This window comes from Sminthopsis crassicaudata, chromosome 1 (genome assembly GCF_048593235.1).
Source record: "Sminthopsis crassicaudata isolate SCR6 chromosome 1, ASM4859323v1, whole genome shotgun sequence".
NCBI lineage: Eukaryota > Metazoa > Chordata > Mammalia > Dasyuromorphia > Dasyuridae > Sminthopsis > Sminthopsis crassicaudata.
The window spans coordinates 7,956,806-7,972,957 of record NC_133617.1 but is presented as its reverse complement, the minus strand read 5'-3'; the positions used below and the strand labels follow the sequence as shown (position 1 = coordinate 7,972,957).

Sequence of the window (16,152 nt, the reverse complement as noted above, 5' to 3'; positions counted from 1 at the left end):
TTTCTCAATAATACTTCACACATTGGTCATATAAGGTTTTCTTTCCAGCATATTTCTTAGGGAGCTTCTGGAGGCAGCCTTAGTTTCAATTCAGTTCAATAATCTCAAATGCAGCCAGGAGTTAAAGTCCAGATCCTTTATTTTCTCCTTCAAAATCTTGTCTCTTTTCTTGGGCCTGGTTAGCTTCCTTAGAGGCCTATCTCTCTCCTTGGTTCCGAGAGCTCTCTGAATGTCTCCATCCAGCACAAAGGTGGAAGTAGGAATGACTCTTCTCTATATCCGAGAGTTTCTGGGTTCCTATGGGCTTGTGGGAGCTCCTCTTTACATATGCTCTTGAAGGTGTGAAATCTAATAAGTACTAAGTACATAATTGTTAGGTTCTTACTAAATGCTAATGAGATAATGAGATATTAGGTTCTCACTAAGTGCTAAGTCGGTACTTAACAATTCTCTAGTTCTGGCCTTTAAAGGGAGTTTTATCCCTTTGAACTTCTGGGGAGGAGCTTAATGTTTAAAAGGAGCAAGTTCCTTGGTAGAAGTAATCTTCCCACAAGCCCTTGTGTTATCCCATGCCCAATCTCTGGAAAGATAAAAGAGAGTGGCACTCTGGAGGAGGAGGAGTCTACTCTAGGTCAGAGTTGGTGACTCTCTACAGGAAGAATCTGGCCGAGATTGAGTTGAGACAAACCCCCAACCAAAAATTAAACTTGAAATACAAAAATTAAAAGGAGAAATCAATAAAATTGAAAGTAAAAAAACTATTGAATTAATAAATAAAACCAAGAGTTGGTTTTAGGAAAAAGCCAATAAAATAGATAAACCTTTGGTAAATCTGATCAGAAAAAAGAAAGAGGAAAATCAAATTGATAGTCTTACAAATGAAAAGGGGGATCTTTCCACCAATGAAGAGGAAATTAGAGAAATAATAAGGAGTTACTTTGCCCAACTTTATGCCAATAAATTTGATAACTTAAGTGAAATGGATGACTTCCTCCAAAAATATAGGCTCCCTAGATTAACAGAGGAGGAGATAAATTGCTTAAATAGTCCCATTTCAGAAAAAGAAATAGAACAAGCTATTAATCAACTCCCCAGGAAAAAATCCCCAGGGCCAGATGGATTCACATGTGAATTCTACTAAACATTTAAAGAACAATTAGCCCCAATGTTATATAAATTATTTGAAAAAATAGGGGATGAAGGAGTCCTACCAAACTCCTTTTATGACACAGACATGGTACTGATACCTAAACCAGGTAGATCGAAAACTGAGAAAGAAAATTATAGACCAATCTCCTTAATGAATATTGATGCTAAAATCTTAAATAAGATATTAGCAAAAAGACTTCAGAAAATCATCTCTAAGATAATACACTATGATCAAGTAGGATTTATTCCAGGAATGCAGGGCTGGTTTAATATTAGGAAAACTATTAATATAATTGACCATATTAATAATCAAATTAATAATGAGATTGAGTTGAGACAGCAGATCTCCTCCCAGAGAGTGGCAGTTTCTGGAGACAACAGAACATTTACACATAATCACTTAGCACCTTGTTTCAAGTTCTGGCCCATAACATCTCCCATTTTCTTTTGATTTAGAACATAAGGTGGTCATGACCTCCCTGACTTCTCAAAGAAGTGAGAGCCCCCAAAAAGAAGGTGATCACACTTTCCCTGACAGCTCAAAAAAGAAGTTAAAACACCATAAAAAAGAGGTGGTCACACCCTCCCTGACATCTCAGGGAGATGAAAACACCAAAGGAATTGGGAAACCAAATCAGATTAGCAGGTTTCTGAAAGGGGCTCACACTTAAAACAGCTATACATAAATCCATCAATATGGGAGGTATTACACATAACTACATAAATTACATAAGCACATAGCAGTATAACATAGGCTAGAAGTGATGTAACAAATAACATCAATTAACATGAGGATTTATACATGTCTATAAGTCCTAGAAATAGTCCAAAAGGAATCTATTGTCATTTATTAGTTCATGTGTCAGGAATCCAATGATTCCTGCTGGTTTTCAAGTCCTGCAACAGTCTCATCTTGTGTTAGGGAATCCAATGATTTGTGCAGATTTTGTTCTTAGGTCTTCTCCTTTGTTTCCAGATTTTTCTATCTCTCTCTGATGGACTTGTTGGCACCCATCTGATTCCTTCTCCATCTGAATAAATACAAGCAAACCCTTTCTCTCAGTCAATCTATGTTGTCCCTTCTATTTACCACTTTCTAAATCTCTTCTCATCATCTGGCAATTACATTGGAGCTGCTTGCACTGGACACTTCCCTGTTGGTTTAAAAAACCTGTATTCTCCCCAATTGTAATCCCTTTCTGCCATGTGATTGCTTTTTGGCTGATAGATCACATCAGAGTCCTGACCTTCCCAAGACTCTCTGGGTATAAACTCAGATGACATCACGCCCCATCTGTCTTTTGTATGATATCTTGGAGCTGGACCCTATCCCTCATTTTCCTGGGTCAATCTACATTCTGAGGCCCAGTGGAAACCCTTGTGGCATTTTGGACATAGGGTTTTAGGTCTTCTCTCAACCTGTCTTCTCACTCTATCTCCATATCTACACTGAGCTCTTAGATGTCCAACTTTTCCACACTGAAAGCATTGATGAGTTTCTCTAGAAGTCCCTTGCCAAGAGAGACCCTTCACATGTTAATCATAGTCTAGATATAATAAGCATTTGTGCCCACTGTGGCACAGCATCTTATGATGTCCTCTAAAGGATCATCTTTGTGTAATCCCCATATAATTCTTCTGCAAACCTCATTGGCACTTTCCTTAGCCAGATGTCTGGTCATTATTTCTGTAGCTGCATTTTCTCCGATGGTTCTTGTGATAGCTATTTGCAAACATCCAATAAAATCAGTAAAAGGTTCATTGGGACCTTGCTCTATTTTTGTGAAGGCTTCCCTTCGATCTTTTTGTCCAGGGAAGGAATGCCAATCTTTTATTGTAGCCTTAGAAATTTGCTCATACACTGTTAAGGGATAATCTGTTCTGAATTCTCTCCATACTGACCTTCACTTGCTAGTTGGTTAAAAGTGACTTGTACATTAACTCCTGCTTGCCTATTGTGTTAGGCTTAAATCCTACATAATTCATGATACTCTGAAAGCCATAAGTTTTTTCCAGGTTCTAAACATCTCCTTGCTATGGATTCCAGTCACTAGGGGTTAGGATTTCATAAGACAAATTATCTAGTAATATATTAACATAAGATAATGTAGCTCCATAAAGAGTGCGACCTTTTTTCAAATCCTTAATTTTTTCCAGATCAAAAGGATGTAACTTATTTTTTGACCTAAAGAGTCAAGCTCTTCAATCACAGGGTATGCATTTATAAAATCAGATACATCCTGTCCATTTTTTGCTTTAACCAGTACCTTTTGTAATCTTGTCATAGACTGCTTAATAGTTGATTCTATTTGTGTCACTGCCTCTCCTCCTCTTCCTTCTCCCTCCACCCATGAAGGGTTAATTGAGGGAGGTAAGTCATAGGATTGGAAATGATTTAATTTCTTCTGCTGTGAATTCTTATCTGATTCTTCATCCTTTTCACCTAGTTTAGTTGGATCCTGCCCCTCCTGCTCTTTCTTCTTTTTCCCTAGTCTAACACATATAATTTCCTGAAACCAGTTGTATTAAATTGTATATATTAAGCATATCTTTGGAAATTGAGTCAAGTCCATTTTTATTGTAGTATTGACAAAGTTGCTCTCCTAATTTCTACTCCTCTAGATCCAATTCTTTTTCCAGAGAACCAAGGAGATGTGTACTGTACAGTTTCTAAAACTTCAGTGATCTACTCCCAACTTATAATCAAACCTTGGCTTTTCATAACCTTGACAATGCTCTCTACACATTTTCCTTGAAGAGAAACAGAAGGCTGTTTTCTAAACATCGGTCCCATTTCAGCTGAATTTCTACTTTAGCTCTTTAACAAAGTTTCCTTGTTATACTCACCCTAATTTCTGGATCACAGATGAAAGTTCTTGGTCCCACATTCAGGTGCAAAAATGTAATGTTCTCTTCTCTAAATTATAATCATTCTCTGGGAACATGTTCTTGGAGGGATTCTGGAAGCATCCTTGGTTTCAGTTCAGTTCAATAATCTCAAATGCAGCCAGGAGTTAAAGTCCAGATCCTTTATTTTCTTCTCCAGAGTCTTGTCTCTTTTCCTGGGCCCGGTTAGCTTTCTTAGAGGCCTATGTCTCTCCATGGTTCTGAGAGCTCTCTGAATGTCTCTAGCCAGCACAAAGGTGAAAGTTGGAATGAATCTTCTGTGCCTCTGAGAGTGGGCTTGTGGGAGATCCTCCTTATATATGGTCTCTTAAAGGTGTGAACTCTAATAACTACTAAGTACATATCACTTAGCACCTTGTTTCAAGTTTTGCCCCTAACAGTTGACTAGTAAGTTGACTTTCCCTTTTTTGTAAAATTTTTGCATATTGAATTACTTTTATAAGATTGTTCCCTAGTGTGTAAGAGTTCTCTGTTCTGGATAACTATTTTGGAATTGGTTACATTTATAAAGTTTCTTGCCAGTGCATTCTCTGATGTCTAGTAAAAGATTCCATTCTTAATAAAAGCCAGTCCCCACTAGTTACATTTATAAAGTTTCTCTTCAGTGTGGATTCTCTGATGTACAATAAGAGCTCCCTTTTTCCTGAAAGTCGTTCCACAGTGGTTATACATAATAAGTTTTTCTCTGCTGTTGATTCTATGATGATCAGTAAGAGTTTTCCTTTTTATAAAAGCTTTTCCACACTCGTTAGATTCATCAAGTTTCTCTCCAGTGTGGATTCTCTTAGGAACAGTAAGAAAGCAATTCCTTTCTTCTAAAAGCCAATCCAAACTGGTTACATTTAAAAGATTTTTTTCCAGTGTGAATTTTCTCATGCATTAAAGAAATTCTCTTTCTGTAAAAGCCTTTCCACACTGCTTATATTCAGTTTCTCTCCAATACGTATAACCTTATATCTAGCAAGAGCTCCTGTTTCTCTGAAGTGCCACTTATTGAAATGGTAAAGTTATTTTCTAATTTGAGAGTATCTTCTGTTTATGTTACTGGCAGCTTCCCAAAAGAATTGGTTGGCAACATGAGCTGATCATTCCAAAAAAGTTTCAGTGATAGTATTGCAACTTTACCAGTGTAATACCAAAGTAATACCTAAAGAAGTTCCATCATTTTACAAGTTATTTTATGTATTAAACATTATTTTTAAAAGTCCAACATTAAGCAATATTAGTAATAGACCTTTGAGTACATCTGCCATTTAATGAAATTCTTGTCATGAGCCAATAGAAATATAAACATTTAAATAATAGCTGTAATGGGCCAGAATTCTGGAGAAATTCTTACAACAGGGTGTTAACTCAGTGGAACTCATAAGACAATGGTTATCTAGTTTAGCATAGTGATTAATAGTTCTCTAGTTCAGTACATGTATTTAGTACTTAATATAGTTCTCATAGATTCACACCTACTATGATGTAATGATAATAGAGTATATAAGTTGGGACAAACTCAGGCAGAGACATGCATTCCATCTCCCACCATGATGGTGGCTAGAGGTCAGAGCAGAGCACAAGCCCTCGGACTCAGACATGCATTCCATCTCCCACCACCACGGGGAACTGGAAGGGAATGAGGGAAGACAGAGGACTGGAGGTTGAAGCACAAGCTCCCAGACTCAGGGAGACTTCAAGACAGAGACCATTGTGGCAGTCCTCCTGCCTCCCCCACAGAAATCAAGACACATTCCAGAGGACCTCCAGAAAGCTAGGCCAGGCCCCAGGCAAGGAGATAAGACTGTGATGGAGACAAAGATTTTTGCACTTTATCTCTCACTATTCTCTGCTGAAATGAAGGCTGCTCCAGGAACCTCCAGAAAGCTAAACAGAACCTTATAAACTCTAACCTGAATGCACCTTTAAAAAGTTAAATTACTTTCCCAAGGCCATAGGGTACAATACATAAATTCAATCCATGTCCTCTGACTCCAAAAGTAGTGATTTTCCCATTGCACCAGCATGCCTTTCAAGCAGGTGAACAGAAGAAAAGGAAAGCTCCAATATGCCCAAGAAGCTGTCTGCTATCCCAAAGCAACTTTTATTTTCCTTTCTTGACCCTCCCTATAGCATTACAGCAAGACAAGGCTAAGTAAGGAAGGCATCAGCACCACATCTTCTCTTAATATTCTGTCCCTGATTCATTTTCCTTATTTTAATCCCTTTACATTCCATCACAGACTTGGTAAAAACCAATCAGATTTTTCTATAAAAGGCTTTCCACACTGGTTATATTCATAAGGTTTCTCTCCAGTGTGGATTTTCTGATGTCCAATAAGAGATGCTTTTTTTCTAAAAGCTTTTCCACATTGGTTACATTTATGAGGTTTCTCTCCGGTGTGGGTCTTCTGATGTACAATAAGAGTTGCCCTTCTTGTAAAAGCCTTTCCACATTGGTTACATTCATAAGGTTTCTCTTCAGTGTGAACTCTCTGATGGTCAGTAAAAGGTTGCCTTCTTGTAAAAGTCTTTCCACACTGGTTACATTTATAAGGTTTCTCCCCAGTGTGGATTCTCTGATGTATATTTAGAGCTCCCCTTTGTCTAAAAGTTTTTCCACAGTGGTCACATTCATATGGTTTCTCTTCAGTGTGGATTCTCTGATGTACACTAAGAGTTTCCTTTCTCCTAAAAGTCTTTCCACACTGGTTACATTCATAAGGTTTCTCCCCTGTGTGCATCCTCTGATGTGCAGTAAGAGTTCTCCGATTTCTAAAAGCCTTTTCACATTGATTACATTCATAAGGTTTCTCTACAGTATGGCTCCTCTGATGGGCAATAAGAGCTACCCTTTGTCTAAAAGTCTTTCCACACTGGTTACATTCATAGGGTTTCTCTCCAGTGTGGATTCTCTGATGTATAGTAAGAGGTCCCTTGTCTCTAAAAGCCTTTCCACATTGATTACATTCATAGGGTTTCTCTCCAGTGTGGATCCTCTGATGTACAATAAGAGCTCCCCTTTTGGGAAAAGCCTTTTCACACTGGTCACATTTATAAGGTTTCTCTCCAGTGTGGATTCTCTGATGTTCAGTAAGAGGACCCTTGTCTCTAAAAGCCTTTCCACACTGGTTACATTCATAAGGTTTTTCTCCATTGTGGATTCTCTGATGTACAGTAAGAGCTCCCTTTTGTCTAAAAGTCTTTTCACAATGGTTACATTTATAAGGTTTCTCCCCAGTGTGAATCCTCTGATGTACAGTGAGAGCTCCGTTTTGTCTAAAGGTCTTTCCACACTGGTTACATTTATAAGGTTTCTCCCCAGTGTGGATCCTCTGATGTACAGTAAAAGCTCTCTGATTTGCAAAAGCCTTTCCACACTGGTTACATTCATACGGTTTCCCTCCTGTGTAAATTCTCGATAAATGTCTAGTACGAGCTCTACTTTCTGTGAAAGCCTTTCTGCTTCGGTTATGTTCATAAGATTTCTCTCCAGTGTGGATCTTCTTAGGTTCATCACAGGTCTCTTGCCAAATGAAGTTAGCAGGACCGTCACTGACAAATCTTTGCATGAGAGATTCTACCACTGAAAGGCTTTGCTCTGTAGTATGTTCCTTCATTTCAAGTCTGATCTCTTTTTCTGGGGAGAAAAAAAAAGAAAACAAAAAATAAAACAAAGACAGACACTCCACATGCACACACATGCATGCAGGCATGTGCCCACAGAGACACACTCAGACCCACACATTTATTCATTTATTTCACTTTCCCTCTGAGTAGAAGAGAAACTCAATTGTTTCTTATTTCCTCAAATAAAGAGCAAAATCCTAACGGGGCAGAATCAATCATTTAAAAAATCCCATTACCTGACATCCTAAAGATGATTGCATTTCTAATGAGCTTCATGCACAAATAAAATGGATCCTCACAATAAGCCCATGACAACAAAGAAAAGGCCTTCATTCTCACTGGGTGCACAGCTCAGGCCATCAGCTCAGAATGGTTGAGTGACTTTAACTCAAATCCCAGCAGCAGAGACTGGAATTTGTACCTTGTGATTAGAAATGCTCTGCCTATAGCACTTCACAAGTTAAATCCATTGTTAATACTTCCTACAATTTTTTGTGATCACTTCTGATTTTATTTTCTATTACATTGTGTGAGGTCACATTCAGAATACTAACACTTTTTTTTTATGAGTTGATTTCTCACATTTCATCTAAGGGGTGAGTGACTTTGTTCTGATCGATTACTTTTTTTTCATGTAGCCACTAATTTTTTTTAAAGCCTTAGTTATCCTTTTAACAAACACAATTTTTAAAAATTCCCCAAGGGATTTAACCCAAACATTTGTCAGTGTACCTCTTACATTGTAAATTGTCCTCTGGGACTTGTATGTGCATCTATCTACCTTACCAAGTATTTTCTACAGTGATTATAAACTGCCATGATCAGAAATACACACCTTTATGAGATCATGCAGTGATTAAATCAAACTCTGACAGCTTCTAAGTGAAACACATTCTTTCAGTTCCTTAACTTGACATGAAATTGTTTCTAAACTTCCAGGAAGTTTTGGACATTCAAGTACAAATAGCCAGAGGTATGAAAGGACTCTTAGTGTCTGTCTTTTATTGTATCAAAATAGTTCTCTCATTCCTGGGTTACCAAGTAATCACATCTCATCAAACCAGTAGCCACCAGATCTAGATATTATCTGGCTTTTCATTCCTGCAGCAGTAAGAGCAGGCTACCATGGTCCCTAACAATGCAGAATAGAAACAGATCATGAAATCATCATGGAAGTCTACAATCTTTCTACAAAAATGGCCATTGACATAGCACTCACTGAAATGCTAAGGTCATTTTCTAATTTGGGTGTATCCTCTGTTTATATTACTCTTCTTCTATCTGGAAGTTTCTCAAAGGCATTTATTGGTAATATGGATTGGTCAGTCATAATGTAGCCACTTTACCAGTGGTAGAAAAAACAAAAATATCTGATTAAATTCTACCCTTTTAAAGGTTGCTTTGCATTATTAAACATTACTACAGAAAAAAAACATTTGCAAGTGACCTTTCAATGCATTTGTGTACATTATTAATACAAAACTTGTCATGAGCCAATAGAAATATAAATCTTTTTAATAATAATTAGCAAAAATTTAATTGGTTAGAGTTTTAAAAAGTGAACCTCCATCTTTCCATGACACCTTGCCTGATTCTTCTATTTTCCACATGCGTGAAATCATATCAGTTTCAGTATCAGAATAGAGCTGGGGGGACAGTGGAAAAAGTGTAGATAGGGCCTGGAATCAGCAAGAACCAAGTTTTATTCACATCTCAGAAGCTTGCTAGTCCAGTTACAAGACCTCTGTTTTCCTCAATTTATCTCTAAAATGAGCCTAATACTAGCACCTAAGGTCTAGGGTTTCATGAGAATAACATGAGACCATATTTATCCTCTGCATGAACTACAGTAGGTGCTATATAAATGCTCACTGTTTTATTTCATTTGACTATATTTTCTTCCCAATTGTGTTCTCCTAAAACCACTATTGTCCTTAGTACTTAGTGACCTCCTCATGCACTAAATTTAAACAATTTTCCTGGTCCACAGTGAGTTTCTATATAGTTGCAGGTAGATTGTCTGCCCCACAGTCTGTGATCTCCATGAGAGCAGGAGTCCCTTGCACTTCTTTCTTTCCCAGTACTTAGCCCAGGGTCCAGCATGGAGCAGGCCCACAGTATTTGGTGACTAGAAGTCCTAAGAAATGTCTCACCTCAGACAACCTGAGCCCTTTTGGCTCCTCCAGGAGAATTCCACTGCCCCAGATTCCAAGCAATGATCTTATAGGATCGCAGATGATCATTGGGAGTTGGGACCCACAAGGCCATAGAGTATAAGCCACTCATTTTATAAATAGGAAACTTTGATTCAGTGACTAGTCCAGAAAGCTACTGCCAAAACATCTGAAAATATTCCAAGGCTGCTCTTCCCCCCCAAAACCAAGCTTTTACTTCATGGTGGGTCCTAGAATTCTCTTGTAAGCACAACTGTCATGTCCCTGCTTTCTCCTCACTTACCTGGAGGGCAGCTCCTCAGGCCTTGTTGGTGCAGCATCCAGGGTACTCCCCTTTGCTCAAAATAAGAGATCACATCTTCTCTGGGAACTGGAAGCCCTGGGCATGGAAAGCAGTTAGGGATGGACATGGAGAGAAGTTGTGATTTAGTTCTCTTTAGGGAATGGGGTGAGCATCCAGAGCTGCTCTATTTAGCAATTCACCCCTTCTATTCAAACATGAGAGTCCATGGTCACCCACTAGTGTTTGAATGATAGTTACCCATGAGAGGGTTTGCCCCATCATGCTGTCGTACAAGGTGTTCTGAGGAAGGGGCAAATGCTCTTCCCTCAATTCTCATCCTGTTACATTCCATTGTGGCAGAAACTTCTAACCCCATACCTGGGTACAAAGGGCTCTTGGGCCTGAGCAGCCATGGCCAGATCAAGAGGGACCTTAGTCCTGGAACCCCTTCTTCACAGAAGGACAGACTTGTTCCAGAGTTTCCATTATCTAGAAATCAGGTGGAGCCCGTAGGGGAGTGGAGGGAGACATGGGCATAGAGGCAGGAGTGCCTGAGCTTAAATGAAGACTTGGATATTTAATAGCTTAATCACCTGGGAAGTATATTAAATTGTTTGCCTCAGTTTACTCTCAACAGAAAGTAACAACAACTAAATTATAAGGGTAAAATGTTGAATAGACATAATATTTAGAAACAAGCATTTCCACAATATAGTAAAATTTTAAAAAATGAAATGCTAAATCTACATATACAAATTGCTGTTACTTTCAAATAGGCAACAAAATTCTAAATGTTTTTCCTTGACTTTCCTGCCCCCACCCTAGAGGTGTCTGCCATTAGAGAAATAGATATAGTATACCTATGCAACCATGCAGATACACATATGTCAAATTATGCTCTGCATTATTTCTAGTCATCTTTGTTAATTTGTCCTTTTTCATTAATTTTAAAATTTGTATTTTTAAAGAAAGCGTATGCACAGCACCTGGCAAAGGAAATGCTTCTTCCCTCCCATTTCTTTCCCACTACTTGTGCTAGAATTTAGGAAAATAAGAAGGAAGATTAAGGATAAACTTTCTGTACTGAGGACAACTAGGTACTAGGGGCTAAAATTTATGTCCATTAAAAAGAAGAATATTCCAAACACTAGACCCATCCCAAAGAGCAAGCTTCCAGAGCTTTGGCAGACAAATGTGGGTCCACTTAGAGTTAGTCAAAAGAATCTCTGGCATTTATTCCTATCATCCAATGTAAAGACATACAGAAGGACCCCATTGTTTGGACACAGCCGACCAGCACTTCTCCTTTCTAACTGGTTCTGCCCCCCCCAAACCCTAGTAAATGACGATATGCTCTTTGACTGCAGATTCAGAGTTAGCAGAGGAAATGTCCTTACCCAGGGACAGCAGGTTCCGGGCATTCTCCAGCATGACCCCCTTGTACAGCTCCTTCTGAGGAGGGTCCAAGAGGCCCCACTCCTCCTGGGTAAAGTCCACAGCCACATCCCTGAATGTCACCCACTCCTAAAGCAGCAAAAGTCATGACATATAAAGGTGAAAGACACTTCAGAATTAGGTTTAGGGGAACCCTAACTCTTAATTGACAGCAGGAATTGAAAGCAGAGAAGGGATCTGCTCAAAGGTCAGACCATTTCAGAGTGTCAGAGTCAGCTCCTGGAACCAGGGTCAGTAAGAGTCTGACTGAATTTTCCCAAAAGCATTTTATATATATGAAATTCCAGTGGGAAGAATCCACAGATCACCCACAGAAAAACCAAACCCAGAACCCAAAAACATAACCCAGGGCTACAAACAGCCAGGCTAGTAATGGTCACTTTTAGCAATTCATTCAGATGGAAAAAATCCTACAAGCCATGAGACAGCCCTTCTCATACAATGGAACTGACTGACTTTGAAACAGTGAAAGACAAATGCAAATCAGAGACAAGGGGAAGGGATAGAAAAATGGATTCCAGAAAGGAGTGGAGCTGAGGGTGCAGTCCAGGATGACCTAGCCTGCAGATGGGAGCAGAAGAATAAGGCACAAAAAGGAAATATTCCACAATAAAGGGGGAAGTCTAACATCAAGTAAAGGAGACAGAGAAGAAGGGGTCAGATAATAAGACATAATTGTGTCCTAAAAACATAGAGAACAGAGAATCATGGAGGAGAGAGTGAAAGGATGGAGAACAGGAGAGAAAAATGGGAATGGAGTACATGAACTCCATAGATTTGGAAAGAGAAGAGCACCTGGGGAGTGGGGGAGGAATGAGGAAAGATTGAAAAGGGCAAAAGGGAAGAGCCTTGACTTTGGAGATGGGAGGGGGTTCCACTACAAAATATTCTTAGAGGACAAAAGGGACTTCTCCTGAGGCTTAGAGGTTTGGTGCCTGAAAAGCCAGGACTGGGATTTCTAAGAGAATGTGGAAGGAAGGTAAAGGAACAAGAGAAGGCAAATATCAGGAGGCAATGTTCCCAGCTATGGAGCTGTACTCTCCCTAACAGTTGCTGAGATGCACAGTATTCTGAAAGGAAGGCACCATGGGAAAGAGGAACCTTGGGGGTTGGCCTAGATCCAGTGGCAGAAGGCATCTATAAGTCAGAGCTCAGAGTGGATACCTTGGAGGCTTTGAAGTGTATAGGAAAAAGAGAAAGACCAGAGCAGTAGGGGGAGTATGACCCAGCAAAATAAATTAGGCAAAACAGAAAAGGAAAGTAGACAATGTCAAGAAGGAGCACAATTCTCCTTGGAAAGTGGAAGAAAAATGGATGAAATTTTAAAAATTAATGAAAAGGACTAGTTGAACGGCAAGAGAGGAAAGGAAATTGCAAGAGAACTAAAAGGAAAGAGCTACCTCTTCTACACAACGAAATGTAAGCAGAAGAAATGAACACATGTCCAAAGCAACTGGAGGACAAAGCCGTATGGGATCTTCAAAGTGGGGCAACAGAGGAATATGCTTATTTCTTTGTCACACATGGAACTCGTATAAAAATTAACCATTTGGATAAAGACATCCTGCCGACAAAGGTAAATAGGCAGAAATAATTCACACATCCTTTCATTCCCTAAAGAAATAAGAATGGAGATTGATTCAGTGATCACTGAGTAAAGATATAAACCTAAAGGGAGAACTACCGTTGACATATTAAATAATGACTAGGCCATAGGACATAGGTCATCTCACAAATGATAATATTGGGGGGGGGGAACAGACAATGATTAAACAATATCCCCAAATTTCTGAGAATCGGCTAAAATAGTACTCAGAAAAATAATTTAATAAACCTAAAACAAGTATAAATGTCAAGATGAATCTCAGTCACAAACCCAGAAGAGCAGGGCAGTGTTGTTCCTACTGTGCTGACTGAATGCCCACTTTTATAAAGAGATACTCCATAAGTTATTGCGGCTTCCCACACTTTCCCCCATGACGAGGCAAAAGCTTGTGATGGTGGATCCAACAGGTCTAAGGGACCGCACTCACCTGGGGAGGTCGGAGGCTGCCGGGGCCCATTCCCTCTGGCTCCAGGCTCCCTCTGTACAAAGAAAAGTAACCACGGTGACTCCAACTGTCCCTAGTGTTTCTGTACCTCAGAGTCCTGCTGCCTCCCCCTTAACTGCCCCACCCATGTGGCAGCCCCCAAAGGCCGGAATAACAGAGGTCCCACGTGAGGCTTTTAATTCTGCGCTTTTCCGAGCACAGGATACCTGGATGCCCCGGAAAGTCCAGACAAAATCCAGTCTGGGCCAGAGCTCCGAGGGTTCGGGGAGAAGGGGGCCAGGGACCCAGGGGAGGGCTGGGAGGCGAGCAGCCGGAGCTGGCGAGGAGTCCAGGCCACTAGAGAGACAGCAGAGCTCCGGGGGGAGACAGGAAAGAGCTGGGGAGGGCGGCGGGGCCGCTCCGGCGGGGCCCGGCCTGGGAGTCCCTGAGGGAAAAGCGCAGCCGGAGCCGCGAGCCGGAGCACGGGAAGCAGCCCGGGAGCCGGGTCAGTGAAGGGCGCGCAGGAGAGAGCTTGGGTCACTGGGTCCGAGCGGGCTCCGGGGGGTAGGAAGGCGGGACTCGGGGACCCCTCCGGGAGTGAGTGTGGAGGAGGAGCTGGATCTCTAAGCGAGCTCCCGGGGACGGGGGGACGGGCCCCGGCTGAAATCTCCACTCCCGGGTTCTCAGGGGCAAAGTCTGAAACCCGGGAGGTAAATGGGGGCAGCGGGAGCCGGGAGGGGGGGGGAGGGGGGAGCTCATCCAGCGGCAAGGCTTAAGGGGGCGACACTGTACCAGGTCAGAGGAGGAGGAGCCCCAGAGGGCGGGACACCCGCGGAAGCTCGCAAAGGGGGGACGCCGGCTCCGACCTACCTGCGAGGTGCACGCGCGGGTCCGGCTTCGGGGAGACAAAGCGATCGGGGATCCCGGGAAGGGAGGACGACCGATGGGCAGGCGGAGACACAGCAGCTCCAAGACCTCCCAAACCACTCTGGAGGGTCTTCCTGGTCCTCAGAACCCGGTCCTGTCAGTCCCAGGAGGGTGGAGCCTTCTTCTGCGCAGGTCCAATGGGCAAGACCGGAGGATCTGACGCCCGGCACTGTGGTCTCTCCCAAACCCAACTCCTCCCAGGCCCGCCCACTTCCGTTACCGCCCCTTTTTCCCCCCGGTCTTCCCTCCCCTCCCCGGAGCTCCCTGCAGTCACTCTCCCTGAGCCACAGACCCGTCCACGTTTCAGCTTCGTTTTTACGCGTTGCCAACTCTGAGTCCATGTTGTCCCGCCAGAGGAGCTGAGGCAAGAAGAGCCGGGTTTTCGGGCTTTTGTTCGTGGAGAGTTTAGGCCAGCGACCGGCTCCTTCCTGTTCAAATCCGAACTCCTGCTCAAAACTCGTGCGGTCCAGAGCGACCGAGGGACAGCGTCTCTATAGGGGATACAGAAGTCACAAGAAAGCGGGGGCGGGGGGGGGTCCCCGGGAGCTGTTGCACCAAAACACTTCTGTTTCTCACAGCCTAAAGCAAGAACCGCGTGCACACGGTGATGGGGATGGGCTTGGGATGCATACAGTGGTGGGAATAACGGGATGCATACAGTGGTGGGAATAACGGGATGCATACAGTGGTGGGAATAATGGGATGCATACAGTGGTGGGAAAGGGCTTAAGGGGACCGTCCAGGAGCAGTATTTTCGGGAACAATAACTGATCTTGTCTGTAGAAGCACCTCCCGTGTGTGCTGCCCAGGTAAGCAGAACAGAAACAGGCAAGGTCACTAGGGTCACCTCCATCTGGTGTGTGAGGCTAAGTTCAGGTTCTCATGAGAAACTTACAAGGTCCTTTTTAATTCAGCAATCTTTTCCCACTTTCCTCTTCTCTCTCACCTTACTGGTTTTCTATGGTCTCCTTTTTGGGGTGTGTGTGTGTGTGTGTATCTGTGTATTTTTCTAGTCTATTTCATGACTTCTAAAATTCCATTAGAGCTGGGCTGTGATCCTGGACTAAGGGGACAATTTCCCAAGCTAATTGCCTTGGGGTTTGGGGTCTGGCTGGTGGCCTCTCTGTGGCCTGGGCCTGCTTTGCCTCGGGTGCAATCTGCTCCTTCCTGGCCCCAAAGCCACCTATCCTGGACAGTACCTTCCCATGATCTCAGTGAGACAGAGCTTTCCTGCCAAACTTCTGTTTGTCCTTGTCCTTATGTTGGCTCTTTCTCCCCAGAATTCATTCTGAACCATTATTTTATAATCTCAGGTAAACCTGGTAGAGTTCTTGCCATGCTCAGCCATATTGGCTCCACCATGTTGGTTATTCTTTGAACTGGGAAGCAGGCATTCTGGAGCATGCATTGGGAGAGGAGGACAGAGTAGGAAAAGGGCATTGGAGAGGTTAGGTCAGGATAAAGGAGGAATGGAGCCAGTGGAAAAGAAGGGCATGAATTCATCATTAGTGATCAGAGTTTCAGAAAAATTTGTGAGAATTCTCACTTTGTTCTCCAATATCAGGCTCCAAGAAGGAGCACTGGTGGGAGAAATGATCATTGAGGGAGACAG

General features: G+C 42.0%; 1 protein-coding gene across 1 annotated transcript; it reads right to left on the bottom strand.

Annotated features, from left to right (window-relative positions):
- Positions 1-5,291: 5,291 nt before the first annotated feature.
- Positions 5,292-15,902, bottom strand: LOC141543290 (uncharacterized). The gene is made up of 8 exons (XM_074268328.1): positions 15,876-15,902; positions 14,841-15,031; positions 14,484-14,614; positions 13,841-14,384; positions 13,617-13,668; positions 11,526-11,652; positions 10,129-10,224; positions 5,292-7,681 (listed from the first exon to the last, which is right to left on the bottom strand). The coding sequence occupies exons 1-8, from the start codon at positions 15,900-15,902 to the stop codon at positions 6,279-6,281; spliced, it is 2,571 nt and encodes an 856-aa protein (XP_074124429.1). The 3' UTR covers positions 5,292-6,278.
- Positions 15,903-16,152: the final 250 nt, after the last annotated feature.